Genomic DNA, 20,815 nt, shown 5'->3' with positions numbered 1-20,815 from the left:
GGATGACGAAGCTGTGTGGGTACCACTTTAAAGGCAGGGATGCGGACCACGCCCTCCTTGTCTCTCCGATAGAGGGCGCTGTGGCGACATAGGCAGGCCGATCCTCAGCAGCTTTACCTCACTGCCCTTCCAGCAGCATCTCACCTTCAACCGGCCTCACGCGCAGCCACCACCGCACCGCGGAGGAAAACAAGAAACACGACAGAGACGGACAGTGGACAAGAAACCACCAAGATAAAGCCACTCGGTCATGATAATTATGTAGGGGGTCGTTTTGCGGTTTGACATCTAATTTCGCTGCCCGCCTCTGCGACACCGAGCCATCGTCCAGCTGCGCACCAAGAAAACGCATCCTCTGTCAGCTCGTCCGGATAAAACCAGCCAACACCTCACAGTCCTCTCGACGCAGCAGGACGAAGTGACTGCGCTTCTCTCCTCGGTTATTTTGACGGTCAGAAAGGCCCGAGCAGCGACGGGTCGCCCGCAGCCTCAGCAGCCTCTCCTCCGCTCAGCAGCAGCATCCTCCTCCTCCCTGAATCTACGCAATGGCCGATATCCCGGCGGAGTGCAACATAAAAGTGCTGTGTCGCTTTCGTCCTCTCAACCAGTCTGAGATTGTACGAGGGGACCAGTTTATCCCCAAATTCTTAGCAGACGACAGTGTCACCGTCGGGGTGAGTAAAGGGAGGCGCTTTGTTGTGCATGCAGGCCCCTCATCAATAAATCATCAGCCCCACTCCTCTGTTTGGGTGCTGGGCTGACATCATTATTAACGGTGAGCGCAGGGAAATATCAAAGCTTCCACCCTTAAAATCTGTTTTTTCCATAACATGACAAAGCTAAAACACATGAGATGTTGTTACGTGAGCAAAGCCTTTTGCACCAGCTGATGAGCTCTGCCCTGTGAAGCCTGTATGAAACCTAGCCAACACCTTGTCACCGTAAACAGACGTTATTATGGCACTCTCCTAAAGACATGCTAACACATTTAGCTGTAAATCATTCATGGCCATATCATTATTTATAACCTCTATTTGAACAACACAATACAACTGTTATATTCATTGTGTTTTTTTGTTATTTAGCCTAATTAGCTTTAATGCTGCCATATAAGGAGGTCAGCTTACAGCACACTATATTTCCCCTGTAGTGATGGTTCATTCATCAGCAGCTGCAGACAGATGGTGCAGAGTGTGGTGAGGGTCTTTAGATGTTGAAGTTGGGAGAAATGGGGCCTAGTGAGCTGGGTAGACCAAAATATGATGATGCTGCATGTCTTGTTTACCCTGAAGTTATGGATTTTCTATGGAAATAATCTATAATTCCGTCACTTTATATTCTGAATGTTTAATAGCCAGGGAGCATGAGTGAACACTGCCTTTTTTTAATCAGGTTTTTGTGGGCCATACAAAAAACGTTATTTCTTCCAAAAAAGAAAGCGGCCAGTTCAGTCTTATTCCAGCGTTTCCAATACAAATCAAATGATTTAAAGATATGTTTTGGTGCCATTTCTAACAATGTTCTACTGAAGAGTAATCGGTCTGATCCCATTTGGTTTCAATACTGTTATAAAGTTATATAAGGAAGGTTAGAAATATATAAATAGAGTACACAACGACACATAAAAAGACATGTTGTTGTGATAGACGTATACTGCAGAGAGAGGCATCATGTTCAAACTTTCTCCAGCCATAATGGAAACCTCTCGGCCTGACCTTCCTCTCTCCTCTCAGCATGATGTTGGACAGTCAGAAACTGATCCTCTAATTGCCCACAGAGAGGATCAATAATCATCCAGCAAAGCTCATGCATCAGCAACTGACTTGCTTTGCCTCTTCATCAGCTTCATCTGTCTGTCTCTACATGTCTCTCTCGTACTGTTTCCCTCTCTATTGTGTGCCTCTTTGACTCTCACTATTATATTTCTATTGCTCACCCATCTCCATTTGTACGTCTCTTTCTGTCCCTCCTCCTCCCTTCCTCCCTCTGACCCGGTACGGAAAGTCTCTCTCTTAATCACCCTGTGATGGGGGCGGTCAGCAGATGAGTCCATTTGTTAATGTCATTTAATATGGCTCATGTTCAGGCAGCTCACATTATGTTGTGTTGCACTGTGGCGTCTGTTTCAGATCAGGTCAGGACGTTCAGGGTTTACTGGCTGGGTTTCTGCAGCGGGGGTCGTCACGGCTGAGTCACTCGTCTGTGTGTCACGCAGGACAGTTTGTTTTTTGGGAGGAGATGATTCACTTTGGGGATGCAAAGTTTAAATTAAATAAAGCCGATGTAGTTTCTAACACATGGATATAAAACTTAAGATAGCTTCCCTTTTTCCTCGGTGTGTTATCTGAGGCTGCCAGCTCCTGGATGAAATATGGCTCTGACTGTCTGGGGAACGATCGGCTGCAGAGCTTACTGCTGATACCATCTCTTTCTGTTGTGTACTTACTGTTCGGAAGATTAAGCAGCGTTTTACAAACCATCCACACAGATTGTACCAACACTGAATGATCTCAGACTGGGGTGACGAAGATTTTTTGCCATGTCATAAGAAAATAACACATTTGAATATCTTGAAAGGTTTTATTAAAACAATAAATAAAGTATGATATCAAGACACAGTTCTTCAACCTTTAAGACATATTTATTTGAATGTGAATAATGTTTGATTGCATGTCATCATATGGGCGCTTTTCATTTTTTTATTTAGACAAAAACAGCAACATGTGTTGGTTTCATCAATGTGTGTTTTACTGAATCACCGGTTTCATATGAGTGTGTATCTCATTCTTTCTTTCACGTCCACACAGAGAATAAATCAGTTACTGGCCACTTCACAGGGCGAACATCATTTTCCAATGACTCACTGCTGGAAAAAAAGATTTGAAACCATCTTATATTAAATCATCCATCTTTGATTTAATTAAATATCCTAAAACTAGACTGAACAATCCTAATTTGGCAAAAACACCTTTTATCTGTTGTTCTTTTTTAACATTGTTGGTTGTTGTTCTTCACAGGGGAAGTCCTATGTGTTTGACCGAGTGTTTCCAACCAACACCACCCAGGAGCAGGTCTACAACACCTGCGCCAAGCAGATTGTCAAGGGTACGGATAATTAACTACGTCAAAACATGTCACATATTTGAAATGTGTTTTGGTCTCATTTATTGTTCTGTCATTCTCTCAGATGTTCTGGGTGGATACAATGGAACTATTTTCGCATATGGACAGACCGCCTCCGGGAAGACCCACACCATGGAGGTACAGTATTTAGAGCATTAAAGCTCAAATATTCCTACGAGTGAACCTCAAGAAGATCCAAACACTCAGATCTGGAGGGCTGAATGTGCCTAATGCTGCTAATGCTAATTGGTTTTAGTGTTTCTCCCCATTTATAAACATTTTTGGGAGTTTTAGGTCTTTGTCACAATTTTGTAAAACAATTAAGTACTTTTTTTTGCTTTGCACTTTAGTTTCACAACTTGATAAAGATTACAATTCATTTGGATGTCATTAGAAACTGTTGGAAGGTCTAACAGAGGGGCTTTCCCAACCTTTTTTACCTTGGTCTGTTTTTCATTGACTCTTTGTGGTTCTGCCAGGATAGCATTTTCTCTTTTACTGCCAAGCATCATACTGTCCTCCATTAACCTCTGACCCTTGATAACCATCACCATCCACTTCTTACCTTTATCTGTCACTTCCTGTTTCAGGGCAAGCTGCACGACCCTCACCAGATGGGTATCATTCCTCGCATCGCCGATGACATTTTCAACCACATCTTCGCCATGGATGAAAACCTGGAATTCCACATCAAGGTGCTGGTTTTTTACATAAGTTACAGTAGTTTCTTGTTTCGTCTTGTCTGTTCTCCTTTTTTTTTCCTTTTATTAATCTCAAGTGTTGTGATGATTTCATGTTACCTTTCAATCTCAGCTAAATTGGATTCCCTATTTTTCTTCCAAAAGGTTTCATACTTTGAGATCTACATGGACAAAATCCGTGACCTTCTGGATGGTAAGGGCTGATGACACTTCTTGAATCACTTGCAACAGTTTTATTGATTTGTGAAATTCGAACTAACAAAGCAGTAATGTAGCTACTATGTTGTAACACTCATCAATTCAAATGTTCTCAATTTTTGTTCCAGTGACGAAGACCAACCTGTCTGTCCATGAGGATAAGAACAGGGTGCCATTTGTCAAGGTTTGTGAATATCTTTTGTATGTCGCCTTTTAAGGTCTGCATCAAATTCATGGTATTCATTTAGAATCATATTCTGTCTCTCTTCTATTTTCTAATTTCCTCTCCTCTTGTTTCCTCTCCTCTCGACTCCTTCCTTTCCCCTAATTTCCTCTAATCTACTCTCCTTTTGTTTCCTTTGGTTTTGTCTCGTTTCCTCTCCTCTCCTTTTGTTTTCTTCTCCTCTCTCGTTTCCTCTCATCTCCCCTCCTCTAATTCCCATTTGCTTCCTCTCCTTTCATTTCCTGCCGTTTCCTCTTATCTCATCTCCTTTCCTCTCTTTTCCTATTGTTTCCTCTCCCCTCCTCTCCTGTCCTCAGGGATGCACTGAGCGTTTTGTCTCCAGCCCTGATGAGGTGATGGATGTGATCGACCAAGGCAAAGCTGCCCGCCATGTTGCTGTGACCAGTGAGTCTTTATTTATTGAATCTATGTGTTGCAAAGCAGGATATACGGTATGCACAGGCACATATATTCTAATTCAAGAGGGAAATCATGATTTTTCATATAAAAACGTCTCAAAAGACAAATGCTTTCAGGGAAATATCTTTTAAATAACCACCTTGACAATAAAATAAGTTATCTTCTTCCTCTACCTCTGTATCAGAGGACAATATCTCATTTATCTTGAGTGGCAGCAGTAGCACTCACAACTAGTCACTGATGCGTGAAGCTACCGCTGCGACGCGTTCATGTAGCCTGTTATTGTGTCTTGTTATGTAATATTCTTGTTACAGCACGCTATCATTTTCAAGCTTCGTTCGTTAACAAAAAAAGAAAACAGATTCGGTCAGAGAGAGTTCACTTGTAATGTAATTGGCATCAGCGAGGAGTTAATGTGGGTTTGGAGAAAGTAGCAAAGCAAAACAACATCTCTGCCTGCAGCCGTTAGTGAAATAAAGTCATTCCCAGTAACAAACAGAATAAGATGGTTTCTGACGGTGCTTTATTCAGCTAACTGTCATCAGGAAGTTTATTTTTAATGTATGTTACAAAACCTTAGAAAAACAAAACAATTAAAGCTATTTGAGCCGTTATTGCTGCACTGTATTATAGCCTCCACCGTGCTGACTCACTCCTCTGTTCAGTAATAACATATTGATAATGGCTCATATAAGAAGGTCAGATATATGCGTAACCTTCATTGCACCATATTTCATTCGTGTATAAAAGATGGGACCTAATTACTAATAAACACAATGATTGTACTTCAAATACAATCCATAAAATGGCTTTAATAGTGTTTGTCCTTCTATGTTTTGTCAGAATGATTCATTTGCCAAACAATTGTGCCCATTAAACTGAACAAAATAAATAATCATACAACACTGTCATGTCTTTTAAGTAAGCAATAATAAGACATGTTTTGCATTGCATTGGAAGTATATGAATCGGTAAAACTACCATAAGGCACATCCTTCGAGAACTACCCTTGCAGAAAACATTACAATAGAATATTTGTTTCCCGTGCTGACTCACAGGGTGAAGTGAGTAACAGATGAGCTTTGTGACTCAGTGCTCAACAGAAACACCAAGACTGCTTCGCTGTAATAAATCTCAACCTGTGCACTTCTCCTTTGTTTCAGAGTTAATGTATTTTGTGCCTCAGTGCTTTCTTTGTCTGCCTGTCCTCACATCAGACTTTCAGTGATTAGATTGTACTCTTTTCTAGAAAGTAACTTTTACTGTCAGTCATTGCAACATCTGTGTTGTAGAATTGACCCATGTGCATACAGACCAGTTTGAAGGACCCACAATATGTTATGAACATACAGTCAAAGGTTACAATGCCATAAACTCTAATGATGGATAAAATAACTTTAATGAGCATTAAATAGGTCATTTTGTATTGCTGCTTACCTCTCTCCTAGATATACAGCATATTGTGGACCAAATTCTAATCATCTGGTACATCTCATTCATCTTGTTCTATCAGTAGGAAATGTTGCACGTTCCTGCTTCTCCGTGTGACGCCTTAATCTCCATAAAACTGAATCATTGCCGTGATAATGATGACATAAATATAATAGGTCAATGTATGCATTTATAATGAGGAGCGGCAGAAATGTTATATAAACTGTAAAAATAAAGTATGCACTGCGGGACTATGATATCTCCAGTCCAAGCTTTGTAAATGAGGGTGATGTCCTCTACATAGCTTTTTGTATATTATGTAAGCTGAACAAAAAAGAGATGTTTCTAACAAATATGATCAGATATTTGAGTTCAACAGAGTTCAGTGCATTTCTTACAGAAACAGGCTCAGCTCAGATTGGCTGTCAGCATTCTGCATGGTGCTACTAAAAGATGAAAGCCCAGGTTGCTGGTCTGGACGAGGCTGCTATTAAAGAACATGGTTGTTGTAAATCCTCCGTCCATTGAGCTGCGCTACGAGCCGTCTCTTCCCAGACAGGCCAATAAAATGTGTCCCACCCAACTTCTTCAGACTGAGCTACAGCCTGTGCTTTGGCAGAATCGCTATAAATATTCATTTCTGCCTGTGTGTTAAGAGTTTAAATAAGCAGCATTATATAATGATGTTGTAACAGGCAAAGACAGTATGAGCTGGATTGTGTAAGCTTTGGATGTAATAACATGTTTGAGAGTTGATGAGAACCAAGACAAATTGCATTCAATTTGATCTCTTTAAAAAGAAATATATATATAGTAAAACATTTGCTTATATGTTAACAAACAAATCCTACTAAAATCTAGCTTTGAAGATCGACTGACTGTAAGCAGCAGGATCGGATTTGCTCAATGCTGCATTCAGGAGCCTCTTCCCTGTTTCCTGGTTGACGCCTGCTGACTCACTGTGCTGCAGAGCTGTGATGAGAGCAGGCTAATGGACCACACTCAGATATCATCTGTAGAGAAACCTGAGCCTCCTCCTGTCTGTCGGATGGACAGAGGTTAGATCAGCGCTGCTCGCTATCTGCTCTCTGAGAACAAGATATCATTTTGCTGCAGTAATGCTTTTTCCAATTGACAAAAAGACATGGAAGATCTTAAATACACACATATTTCTTCAAAATAATAGTTTCCCTTAAAACTGATGGTAATGTGTTTTATAAAACAATGAACACAACATCAGAAGCTCTTCTGTCTCTTCTGTCTTTGTGCAGACATGAACGAGCACAGCTCTCGCAGCCACAGCATCTTCCTGATCAACATCAAGCAGGAGCATGTGGAGACTGAGCAGAAACTGTGTGGAAAACTCTACCTGGTGGATCTGGCTGGAAGTGAGAAGGTAGGAGACCCTCTTTTTTTTAAACATCAACATCTCCAAACCTGCAATGGAGCTCCTTCAAATGAATCTCTTTCTCTCATGTTTGACTTCACGCTTTTCTTTATTCCAGGTCAGTAAGACCGGCGCTGCAGGAGCCGTCCTGGACGAGGCTAAAAACATCAACAAGTCTCTCTCTGCTCTGGGAAATGTCATCTCTGCTTTGGCTGAGGGCACGGTGAGCTATCCTCTCCCTACTAACCTCTATTCATACAGACAGTAGAGGAACAGCTGAGACTGTGTGCCTCCTCATGATTTACAGTAAAACAGTTGAGCAGAAACACAGATATGGATTCAAGTAAATCAGCTAAATAGTGGTGAAGTGGTCTTGGTCTTGTCTTGGTATACTGTTTGTGAGTGCTGTGCCAAATGTGAGATAAGTAAGAAGCTGTCATTTCTCTTCATTTATGTTAAGTGAAAAACACATCTACCGTATCGACAACTGAAGCTTTTTTTAGATCTATTATAATCTAAAATAGAGAAACGGGGAAGTGTATATTTATGATGAATATGATCGTCTGATGAGTTAGTGTCAAAATCCAAAATCACGAATCAAATAAAACCTACCTCCAGCATTATTTCATTCTTTTGGTTCCACATTGTCTTGTGTTTCGGATCTTTTTTCTTCTCCTTTCCATCTGAATCTCTCTTATTCTCCTCTCAACATCTTCCTCCCCCCCCCCCCCCCCCCTTCTCTCCCCTGTAGAAAACTCACGTGCCGTACCGTGACAGCAAGATGACCCGCATCCTGCAGGACTCCCTGGGTGGGAACTGTCGCACCACCATGTTCATCTGCTGCTCCCCCTCCAGCTACAACGACGCCGAGACCAAGTCCACTCTGATGTTTGGACAACGGTAGATACATTTGTGGATACAGTCAATGCATCTTTGGAAAGAAAAAAACACTTTTTAAACTACTTCTGCATGGACCAAGAAAACCAACACAATATGATTACTGCTTTCTCACATGATGCCACAATGTTAGCAAGGAACAAACTCATCAAAAATGTTCTTGAAATGCACAACGCTGACCTAATTTGGTCCTGACCCATTAAAATGCAAACATGGCAGAGGTAGTTGGACCCAAACTGATTATATTTACCTCTCTGAAGGAAGCTGATGATTCATATTGGGCATGACCTAAAATCCAAACAAGGCAGATGCCGCATACGGATGAATTTCGAGCAAAAGATTCAGTACAATTGTTATTTAACACATTATTATTTTAACAAACTGTCTATGTTTTCCTCTGTCACAGTGCCAAGACCATCAGGAACACCGCCTCCATCAACCTGGAGCTGACGGCGGAGCAGTGGAAGAAGAAGTTCGAGAAGGAGAAGGAGAAGAACAAGACTCTGAAGGAAACCGTCCTGAGGCTGGAGACTGAGCTCAACCGCTGGAGAAACGGTGAGGCACATCAGCTGTATTTTGACTTTAGACAAACTTCAGCTGACATTATATAAAAGAACAGCCTCCTTCTGATGTATGTGTTTCTCTGACCTATTTGTCCCTTCCCCCTGCCCCTCAGGAGAGGAAGTACCTGAGACGGAGCAGACCACGGCAGACGTGGTGACCCGTTTCGAGACCATCGAGGAGCGTCCCGTTTTAGACAACGACACCTCCTCCATTGTGGTCCGTATTTCTGAGGAGGAGCGGCAGAAATACGAGGAGGAGATCCGCAAGCTCTACAAGCAGCTGGATGACAAGGTCCGAACATAAAAACATGAACACACTAACTACACACACACTTTCTGCAAGCAAAAACATAATTAGGTTTGCTTTACTTGAATTCTACCTCTATAGCCCCTTATCGAATCAAGCATCTAGATCTGATAATGCCAGGATTACAATGGTTTTAAATGGATGTCATTGAAGACTTTAACAGACATCAAAACAGTTGTTCAGTGCCAAGAAAAAGTTTAGCTTTTGAAAAACAATATCATATTTTTGCAGGATGATGACATCAACCTGCAGTGCCAGTTTGTGGAGAAACTGAAGCAGCAGATGATGGACCAGGATGAGGTCAGTATACACCAACTCACACTGTATACACACACAGTCTATGTTTGACTTATACGTTCAAAATGTAAGCTTAAAATAAACCTCCAGACTTTAAAAAGCCCTTAAATAACTAAAGACTGAACAAGTTGTTGTATTTTTTGCATACGTCTTAACTGAAGGTTCCCCTGTCCCCCTCTTTCCCTCCCTCCTTCCAGCTCCTGGCATCCTCTAAAGGCGACGGGGACAAGGTCCAGGCTGAACTCGGCAGGCTGCAGGTGGAGAGCGACTGCGCCAAGGCGGAGGTGAAGGAGGTACTGCAGGCTCTGGAGGAGCTGGCCATCAACTACGACCACAAGAGCCAGGAGGTGGAGGAGAAAGGCCGGCAGAACCAGCAGCTGGCCGACCAACTGTCCCAGAAAATGGTAGGTTTTGAAGAGGAATGATGTGGATTTGGAGCTGCTTGCTTGCTTGCTGCACCGATGAGTGGAAAATACTGTAGGAAATCAAGAAATGGAGGAAAGTGTTATTGTAGTATATTAACATTGGGACTCAGGAAAAAAGCTAGATTTTTGCGATGTTATACTATTTTACTCATGGTTGATTGTCATTTCTTCTCAGTCTAAGTGGCTCCTGATCATTATAATTGGCCATATCCGATTGGCCTTCTATAGTGAAATCTTGCAAAAGTAATTCTTGCAGAAAGCCTGCACAGGTTTGAGATATTCTCCCAAAATGACTCCATCACCCAGTTAGTGTGAAGTTTGTGGAGTAACTATACTCATACATAATCTAAATACAAGTGGATCTCCTTGTTTCTTGTATGGTGTTTTGGTGCTTCACTGATCCTCTCTGACCCTCTCTTCCTCTTCCTCTTGGCAACAGGCCAGTCTGATGGAGCTGGAGGCAGAGCTGTCTCGTATGCAGGAGGTGAGCGGGCAGCAGAGGAAGCGCATCGCTGACGTCCTCAATGGTCTGATGAGGGACCTCAGCGAGTTCAGCAACATCGTGGGCAACGGGGAGATCAAGCTGGTGAGTTCCAACTAAGTTTAGGAAATTAGACAACAATTTGAACCTCGCTTTATCCAATGTTCAAATGTCTATTCCAGGAATATTTGTGCATATAAAACAATACCTAATTTTTATGTTATCACTCAAAAGAACTATGCAAAGTGCTTTACAAAATTAAAAGACATTAAGAGCATTCTGAAATAGTGCAGCAGAAACACATTATAAAATGACATTTAAAAACAGTAATTAAAAAGCACAGATAATAAATTAAACATAAAACATAAATTCTTTAAGACTCCCAGGATCGAGGGCTTTCAACCTATTTTCGATTCACAGGATTCTAACCCTATAGAAATATTTGTATTAACATACAACAATGCTCATACACTGAAGCCACTCTTTACAACCCTTAACCTGTTAAGCCCCGAGCCTGTTTTCAGGTTTCAGGCTCGAAAATGGCATGCCCAAAACAAATGACTACAACTTAACTTCTAAAAGGGTTATATGAATAATTTCTTTTATCAAAGCAAGGTTATATCTGTGAGTTGGATGTACAAGTCTCAGAATCAATATAGATTTTTCTCAGTCAGAGTAAATTCAGATGGAACATAGCAAAAAAAGGTAAATTCTTACCTCCGCCTAAAGAAAAAACATTACTTATAGTGAAAACCACCCTTGAATGATGGGATGGTAGACTAAAAGCTATAACATATAATAAGTACCCTGTATCAAGATTGAGGCAAAACAAGTGAAATTTGACCTTTTTAGAGAGATTTAGCAAAAAAAAAGTTCCAGGCGGAATAAGCTTTCGGCACATTTGGGTACATCTGGTTCCATCAGTGCCATTTTACCTTTTTCAGGTACCAGACTATAAAAATGGTGTATTACATTGAATTATCACCATAGGTATTCATTCCATCCAAAGAAAAAAAAAAAAAAAAAAAAAATAATAATATATATATATATTTTTTTAATTTGTGAAAAAAAAGGACCCACCGACGGGGTCTTTGGGGCTTAACAGGTTTTAATAGAGTGTTGTTTTTGTTGTTTTCTTATCTCCTGTTTTTCCTTACTGGAGAAAATAATGAAATGTTTTCTCCAATCCTCAGCCGGTGGAGATTAGCGGTGCGATCGAGGAGGAGTTCACGGTGGCTCGCCTCTACATCAGCAAGATCAAGTCGGAGGTGAAGAGCATGGTGAAGCGCTGCCGCCAGCTGGAGAACATGCAGCTGGAGTGCCACCGCAAGATGGAGGAGACCGGGAGGGAGCTCTCCTCCTGCCAGCTCCTCATCTCTCAGGTGAGCCATGGAGAGGAGAAGGAGTTTATGAAAGGCCGCATGAAGTAATCATTTATTGCATTATGTCATGGCTTGGTTTTATAATCTTTTATAACTGTATCTGTGTTTATATTTGTCCAGCATGAGGCTAAGATCCGCTCTCTGACGGAGTACATGCAGAGCGTGGAGCAGAAGAAGAGGCTGCTGGAGGAGAGCCACGACTCCCTGAGCGAGGAGCTGGCCAAGCTGCAAGACCAGGGTAACATGTGTACACTTACGCAGACATATTGTACTGAAATACAGAATAGGTTATCCTCTTGTTTACATTTCTCTGTGATTTCCCTGAAAGTGTTAATGGGTTGTTGCTCTGTGGTGAAGGCTTTCTTTCTATTTGTGTTCTACTAGATAACTCCATGCTTGAGGAAAAGGAAGCAGAGAAGGGTGAGATTGAGGATGGAAATGTGAAGGTAAGAAATCTCTATTTCCAGCCTTAAAACTAGCTAACTGATGAAAATAAAATAAAAATTCCTACACGACCTGTCACACCAGAGTTTCCCTGTATGATGCTACATGATCTGACCCCTCATATTGTCTTTGTTGCACGATGGCCTCGTCAAACCAATGTGCTCCAAAGTATACATTCAAACAGAATGTATAAAGTCTTTATTTTCTAGTTCCTCCTGCTGAAGTCAGTATCTGTAATGTGTTTGCTCTTCACTTTCCAGAAGGTTCCTCGTCAGCAGAGCGAGTCTCACCGCGGCCTCCACCACAAGCAGCTGGCCCGCCTGCGGGATGAGATCAACGAGAAGCAGAGGATCATCGACGAGCTTACCGAGTCAGTGACCACCTCAGATATTTATATTTACACATACATATGTGACAATCGTTTATTACTAATCGTTATATGCTACAGTACGATTATTATTCGCTACATATCATACATCTTTCTATTCTGCATGCATACAATTATGCAAACTAATAATCAGGTTTTGCTGTTGTTTCACACCTCCAGCCGCAACTCCAAGCTGGAGCTGGAGCTGGCTCAGGTGCGCGCTGACTTTGAACGCCTCAAGTGTCAGGACAACACCAAGAGCGAGCGCCTGGAGGAGCTCTCGTAAGTGTCGGGGACTTTCTCACACTTTTCTATTTCTTTTTTAACACTTTTATCATTGAAATTTCAAGAAATATAACCATAGGAATAAACATACGATATATAACTATATCAAAATACACAAGACAATGAAAACATGATACATAATAAGAATACAATAATAAATTAAATAGATAGAAAACAATACATTTCATTATAATAAAGTTAATTAAAGGTGGGGTAAGTACGTTTGAGAAACCGGCTCGAGATACACTTTTTGTTATATTCCATGGAATGCTCTTAACATCCCGATAGCAATGAATATCTTAAGTGCTTTGACAAAAAATCCATACAAAAATGTCATCTGTGGAAGCCGTAGTACTGTAAAAAGCACGACCAATCATTTTAGCCGGCCCGGCTAAAATAACTGGATGGCCTACCTGCCTGTCAGCCTTCCATCTGTGCACAAACTTATCTCGTGCCCTCATTGGTCATGTGCGCGTTCGTGTGTGTTGGAGGAGGGGCTCTGTAAGGAAGTGGCAGATTTTTTCCGGCTGTGTATTTTCAAATTCTTGCGCACTCGAGCTGGTTTCTCCAAAATTACCTACCCTACCTTTAAGTACATTTTGTTAACGTGAGTAAACACCAATATCCGACTTCATCCGGACATACAGTCAACATAAAGAACACTTTCTCACACTTGACATCCCAGTGTGCTTGAAACAGAGTATAGAGATCGTTATGTGTGATGAGTCAGCAGCACATGGTGGACGTTTCTGTTCATTATTATTTAAAAGAAAAACATAATTGAGGATCGAACCGGAACAGTCCACTCTCCCTTCTCTCAGACTCCACCAGAGGGCGCTCAAAAGAACAAAAAGATATTGAAATATGCTGAAGGAGTTTTTGTCCTATTTGTAATATTTATTTTACTGTCTCTGTCAGATTCCTGCATGAGCGTCATGAGCAGACCAAACAGGACTTAAAAGGTCTGGAGGAGACCGTCGTGAGTACAATTGACATCACTATCTGATGACATTGTCATTGTCCCTCGTTGTGTCTCTGTCTTATTTGCATACTGTTTGCTTACATCAAGAGCTGTCATACTAACATCCTGTTCATCTGTCCTCCAGGCCCGCGAGCTCCAGACCCTCCACAACCTCCGAAAGCTGTTTGTTCAAGACCTCACGTCGAGGGTTAAAAGAGTAAGAAGCTGAAGGCTCACAAGAGAGGACAGTGACTCACAAAATGTTGTTTTCATGTCTAGGAATCTGTGACCTGAATACTGACTGATATACCTCAGGAGGAATAGCAGCAATATCCTTTATTTCCCTAATCCCTTAACATTTCCTTTTTGTGTAGAACAGTGGATTAAAGACCCTAAATGTAAACATGCACAATACTGGATGAATAGCTGTTGTTGATTGGGCTTTAAATGGGTTGTTTGGTACATTTGACTGTCACATGATTCAATCATATAATGCCCCTGGATAACAGAAACCCTCTTTCCTCCACCTTGGTTTCTCTATATTTGCTCATCTTCGTGCTTCGTCTTCCTCTCTGCAGAGTTCCGAAATGGAGCCTGATGATAGTGGGGGGTCTTGCACCCAGAAGCAGAAGATTTCCTTTCTTGAAAATAACCTGGACCAACTTACAAAGGTTCACAAACAGGTAAGAAACACAAAGAGAGGATGAGAGGGGTTTTAGTGGTGCAAACACAACCGGCAGTGTGTATTATATTAGACTGGGAGAGAGTAATCCTGTTATTTTCAATTCAAGAGAAACATCCATTTTGGGGATAATTTCACAACAATCTGCACACCAAGGATCCCACAAAAAGATGTATTGCTGTTTTCAAGATACTTTGTAAAGTACGATAAGTTACATATGTAAAACAAACAAATCATGTGTGATGTAAGAAAAGTGTGCTCTCTGATCTCACTTGTTGCTATACAGAGTTGACTAATCTGTCAATTGCATCATATTGCTGTAATTGCATGGCTTCTTGTGTGTTTGTACTTACATTCATTTTAAGTAAGAATTCAATTTCCGTTCTTAAACTTGTAAGTGTCATACTTGGCTACACCCTTTCACTCCTTGCACTTCCTCTGGTTTTTCATTTGATAGTTTATGATTTCTATCCAATATTCCGCCCTGTGTCACGTTTCTCTCTTCCTCCAGCTGGTACGTGACAATGCAGATCTGCGCTGTGAGCTTCCAAAGCTGGAGAAACGGCTTCGGTCTACTGCTGAGAGAGTTAAGGCCCTGGAGACTGCACTGAGGGACGCCAAGGAGGGCGCCATGATGGACCGCCGCCGCTACCAGCAGGAGGTCGACCGCATCAAGGACGCCATGAGGGCCAAGAGCGCTCAGAGGCGCCCCCATGCAGCACAGATCGGTACTTCATAAAGTCTGTTTGTTATATGCATTTGAACAGAGATGGTAAAAGTACACACATCCTTTACTCAAGTAGAAGTACAGATACTCGTGTTTAAAAATACTCTGGTAAAAGTAGAAGTACTGACTAAACTTCTTCACTCAAGTAAAAGTAAAGAAGTATTGGCTTCGAAATGTACTTAACTGTTTTAAAGAGTAACTGACCTCACTTTATATTAATACAACAATAATGTCATTGTTAGTTAATGAATGTTTCGATGCTGAACAACGTCATAATGACAACGTTTTCATTGGTCCCTCTTCTTTAGAGAAGACCAGGAAATGAAGGATACACGGATCGTGTTAAAATCAATAGGCACGCAATGGCTCTAAATAATAATGATCACGACACCAAACACACATTAAAACTAAAGTAACAAATCTGTTTTTAAAATGTAAGAAGTAGAAAGTACAGGTATTTGTGTTCAAAATGTAAGAAGTAAAAGTAAAAAGTCGTCAGAAAAATAAGTAGTGGAGTAAAGTACTGATACCAGAAAAATGTACTTAAAGGGGACCTATCATGCAAAATGCACTTTTGCACGTCTTTTATACATGAATATGTGTCAGAAAACACAACCCTCTCTATTTTCCTCCATACCCAAATCTCTAAAAAAGGGGCTGCAACGGATCTGATAAAAACTGATCCAGATTTGAACACTGTCCTGACGTCAGGACAGTGGCGCTACGGCTATTGGGCCAACTCCACCAATCAGGAGGAGACAGCCACGGCCATTGCCATTCGAAAGCGCTGGAGACGCTGTAGTACATATGCCAGGCCAGTAGATGGTGCTGTTCTCACAGAATCTGCCCCTGCACAAACAGAGCTATAAATTGTCAAATTGAGCAAAATGAGGCATGGCTAAAATGCATGATCTGTTTGGTATTTTGAAGAAAAAAAAAGTATAAATATGCCTTATATAGGTATGGTCCTACACTATATTATTCAAATATAGTATGATAGGTCCACTTTAAGTACAGTAACGATTTGTACTCCACTACTTCCCACCTCTGCATTTGAAATGTATGGTATGCAGTATCCCATCTCCGTAGAAGTAGTATCTTACTTTACATGACTTCCTCCTCCCAACAGCCAAGCCAGTGAGGCCGAAGCAGCTGCCCGTCTGCTCTCCCACCAACCCCTTCTACACTTACATCCGGGCCACTGAGCACGGCAACACCTACAGCAACGCTCTCTTCCAGGGCAACGTGACACAGCCGGGCACCGCCAGCGTCAACTGCAACCCCAACTCTGTCCAGAGCAACACGTGAGTTCAAGTCCTTCCTTCAGACCTTCCCAAACTACTGAGAGCATTCATCCAGGCATGCTCATTTATATTATATTATTATAAACCTAAACCTACAGCCGGCTGGCTTTTCTCTTTGATTTTAAGTGTTGTTTATCAATCTGTTTCCTCTGGGATGTTTTCCACAGAGTTTCCACAGCGCTGGGCTACAGAGCAGGCAAATTCAATGGAGACACACTGGAGTCCTTCCCACTCAACATCGACAATGGTAAGCACAAGAGCATACGTGTTTACCTGTTTCCAAATGAATGTGAACGTGCAGTATGTACTGTATATGGGAGTGACACAGATTTGGCTTGAATTAAAACATTTGTCACAAATCTTATCACATTTATGTAATGCAATAACACATACAAGATATTTTGTATCAGGAGTTTGACATTCTTTGTTCACTTGCTGTTATATTATAGGATATATTAATGAATCGACAAATGTTACTTAGTTGTTATTCCAACAGGTAACACCAACAGTGAAACGAGAGACATCAATGACAACAGGTAAGGAACTCAGTTTCAGTAAATTCACTTTAAACAAAAACACGGAACTGTGTGTTGTTTCTGCTCTATTTTATTAAATTAAGAGAATGTTTAATTATCGTTAAATTAAAATACTAATGATTAAATGCAGCGTCCGTTGGGATTATGCTTTCGGTATAGTTAGTTGTGTACTAAGCGTTGTGTTTGTATATTTTCATGACAGAAGTGATGTTCACTGTGGCAGCGAGGTGGATGAATCAAACAGACACTTTATCATTCAGCAGGAGACCGCTGCAAGTTAATACCATGGTGATTAGCAACACACACACACACACACACACACACACACACACACACACACACACACACACACACACACACACACACACACATACACATACACATACACATACACATACACACACACACACACACACACACACACACACACACACACACACACACACACACACACACACACACACACACACACACCACACACACACACACACACACACACACACTAAGACCATACTTCATTATGTCATTTAACTTGTTTCTGTGTGTCTCTTTTCTTTCCAGATGTTGACCAAACACTGTACCTATAAAGGACCCTCCCTTTACATCTGCATGCAGCCTGTCTCCCCGTCCCTCTACTGCATAACTGATGAAGATGATGATGAAGACCTTTAACCCTGTAGTCTTCAAACTAGATGAAGCCCCTCCCATGGTGACCACGCTCACCCTCAGGTGTGCAGTTCAGTCCTCTCCAGTTCACTCAGTGCAGGAAGTAAATCAAATCAGAATTTCTTTTTGAATACAGAACATTCAATCAACTCATCCGACTCGATGCCAATCATTTTGTGAGGCGATATCAGCGATGCTTGTTACCTCCTGAGGTGGTTGAACTGAAACAGGGCTGACTCCATCCCTGATGCACACATGTTGTAAATAATAGTGCTGTATACTCCAGTAGAGGTTTTTGACCAGCAACTGTTTGTGTGAATGCACAGCCTCCACCTTCCCCTGCACACACCTCCTTAAGGGCATCATGCGGATGACATACTGTAGGCAGACGTGACCTTTTTCTCCGTCGTAAATAAGAGTATAGTGTGTACCGCCAGCTTGTAACAGAAGACCCACTCTCTGCATGCATGTCGCTTAGCGGGTTAGCTTTCAAAATCTTTGCATGTGTCCTGATCCCAGTCAGGAGCCGGTATGCTGCGAGTGTCTGATCGACTTCGACAGATGTCACAGAAAGAGAGGAAAAGAGAGTGCTGGTATCCCTTAATCCTGATCATGGTCTGTTTAGATTTTTTCTATTTTAACGTATAACTTGGCTGTTGTGTTAATGCGGCAGGAGATCAACAAAATACACATCTATGTCTAGTTTAAGTTTTAAAAAAGAGGGCATCAGGTGCAACATGCATCAGGGAAGCCCAGTCCTGATTTACAGTCTTACTTTTCTTTTGTGATGTTGCAGCTGTTTGTCGCTGTTATACATTTCAGGTAACGCTGCCCACACCTTACCGTGGATCCCTTCTCCACTCCATGTGAGTCTTCATACCGGGCTTTAACAACTTCTCATAATCACACTAACACGCTGCCATGTGCATAGATCTGTAATTACTACCTCTAGAGCTTCTCATTATATGATTATTACACTAACATCCTTTCAGAAGCTCTATAACAGCTGATCTTAATTTCTGTAGAAAGTTTAGAACTTCAATAGCTGTGAGTAGATTTAAAAGCTCTCTTCAGGGCATTAGTAATATTCTCCTGGAGTTTATTCATACACAGCTTCCTCTTCTATCATATAACAAACAGGAGAAGAGCTGGACAATTGCTCGCAAAATGTTTGAGTGCAGGAGTTATTCCGTATCAGGGCAGGTCATGTTGACACTCAAAGATGTTCCTTAACTTTCTGGTGTTTGATGCATTTTCCTATTTGGTACCTTTTAAAGGTGGGGTATGCAATTTATTTCAGAAACACTTTTTGTTATATTCCATGGAATGCTCTTAACATCCCGATAGCAATGAATATATTAAATGCTTTGACAATAAATACATAACAACATTTCATCTGTGGAAGCCGTAGTACTGTAAAAAGCACGACCAATCATTTTAGCCGGCCCGGCTAAAATAACTGGATGGCCTACCTGCCTGTCAGCCTTCCATCTGTGCACAAACTTATCTCGTGCCCTCATTGGTCATGTGCGCGTTCGTGTGTGTTGGAGGAGGGGCTCTGTAAGGAAGTGGTAGATTTTCTCCGGCTGTGTATTTTCAAATTCTAGCGATCTCGAGCCGGTTTCTCCAAAATTACCTACCCTACCTTTAAGGCTGAAATGCTATTGTAAACTATTGACTGTGTTATCTCAATTTGTAGTAACATCTAAAACCCCTTTAATATGACTATATGGAAAGTATTCAGTGATTCAGTGCTTTTTGATCAGAGCAATGGAAAGATAGGGAGTTTCTGCAGACACGTCCCCAGCTGAGCAGCCACCAGTCTTGGATGAATGGCCGTTTGGACAGAAGCTTATTGTTTGAGCCTGTTGTCAAGTCATGCTGTTATTCTTCTGTAAACAATCCTGACCAGCCAATCAGGATAGAAGAAAGCAGTGTGGGTGACAAGGATAGGTTTGTGTTTGGATTGAGCTGAGTCACTGAATTGAAGGACAGATTAAACCAGAAGTGTGTAAAGAAAACATAACAAGCTTTTGCTCATGAAAATCTTTTATATTGAAGATATTTCTTTTTGTAAAGTTTGCTTTGACTATGTGTAAATGATCCCAAATATGACCTGAGCAATTTGGGTGGAGGTCGTCTGATCCTCATTCATGACAGCGCCGCTCTATCTCATGCTCTTACTGGCATTAACAACATCTCAGGGCTTCGCATTCATAGCAATCATCCTCAACCATCATCCTAACCCTTACAACCATGTGAGTGCTGATGACCAATCAGGTCGCAGTGTGTTGTTCGAGGCTTAACAGATAATACATCTTCAGAAAAAAACACCTAATTTCACACATAGTGTAAAACATCCTAGCACATGACGTCCAAAATAAAGAAGATAACTCTGGTCAGACCCTACTGTACGTGTCCACACAGACCCTCTATTCGATCTGTTTTAAGTATAATAAATACATCTGAAGGAGCGGGGAATGTGTACTATATTGTCACCCACTGTCTGATTTCAACATATCTAAAATACATGTGCTATATATTGTTAATCTTGTAAGTAAAATAGCGTGCCATGACATAGTATAAAGCTAAAGATATGTACACGCTTACTTTGTTCAGAGATATGTTTGTTTTATTTATTTCTGTATGCCTATACTGTAGCGTCAACATGATTATGTGAAGAATCACAGTTCTGTATATATAGTCTCATCACTATGCTGTATTGTCTGTGAACCATTGTGTTGTAGTAAAACGTTCAATAAACTTGTAGAAAGGAGTTTGAATGCCATGGATGATTTATTTAAAAAGAGAAGTGTGGACTGTACGAAAAGAGGCTGCCATGGCTCCATCTAGTGGAGGTAAGGACATTTGTAAGGGTACAGATTTAAAGGTCACCTATTATGCAAAATCCACTTTTTCATGTCTTTTATACATAAACATGTGTCCCCTCTGCGTAAAGAGATTCTGAAAGTTTCAGGAACAAAGATTCTCTCTCTTTTTGTCCTGAT

At 41.2% G+C, this 20,815-nt stretch overlaps 1 protein-coding gene across 4 annotated transcripts; it reads left to right on the top strand.

Annotated features, from left to right (window-relative positions):
• The first annotated feature begins 118 nt into the window (after positions 1–118).
• Positions 119–20,583, top strand: kif5aa (kinesin family member 5A, a). Of its 4 annotated transcripts, none has more exons than XM_034145383.1 (29): positions 119–674; positions 3,018–3,105; positions 3,188–3,261; positions 3,714–3,818; positions 3,969–4,017; positions 4,151–4,206; positions 4,563–4,650; positions 7,368–7,492; positions 7,602–7,706; positions 8,235–8,383; positions 8,787–8,935; positions 9,057–9,235; positions 9,482–9,550; positions 9,745–9,951; positions 10,412–10,558; positions 11,647–11,835; positions 11,956–12,073; positions 12,220–12,281; positions 12,540–12,649; positions 12,827–12,928; positions 13,850–13,910; positions 14,038–14,109; positions 14,471–14,575; positions 15,086–15,302; positions 16,431–16,605; positions 16,773–16,852; positions 17,102–17,141; positions 17,347–17,429; positions 17,703–20,583. In XM_034145383.1, the coding sequence occupies exons 1-28, from the start codon at positions 546–548 to the stop codon at positions 17,420–17,422; spliced, it is 3,126 nt and encodes a 1,041-aa protein (XP_034001274.1). In that variant the 5' UTR covers positions 119–545; the 3' UTR covers positions 17,423–17,429; positions 17,703–20,583. The 4 variants fall into 4 exon arrangements, with proteins under 4 accessions (XP_034001274.1, XP_034001273.1, XP_034001272.1 ...); XM_034145382.1 differs by having other exon boundaries at positions 17,344–17,429; XM_034145381.1 differs by having other exon boundaries at positions 17,087–17,141.
• The last annotated feature ends 232 nt before the right edge of the window (positions 20,584–20,815 follow it).

Source organism: Trematomus bernacchii, unplaced genomic scaffold (genome assembly GCF_902827165.1).
Source record: "Trematomus bernacchii unplaced genomic scaffold, fTreBer1.1, whole genome shotgun sequence".
Classification (NCBI taxonomy): domain Eukaryota; kingdom Metazoa; phylum Chordata; class Actinopteri; order Perciformes; family Nototheniidae; genus Trematomus; species Trematomus bernacchii.
Note: the sequence above shows the minus strand (reverse complement) of the source record. Positions and strands in the feature narration are given on the sequence as shown.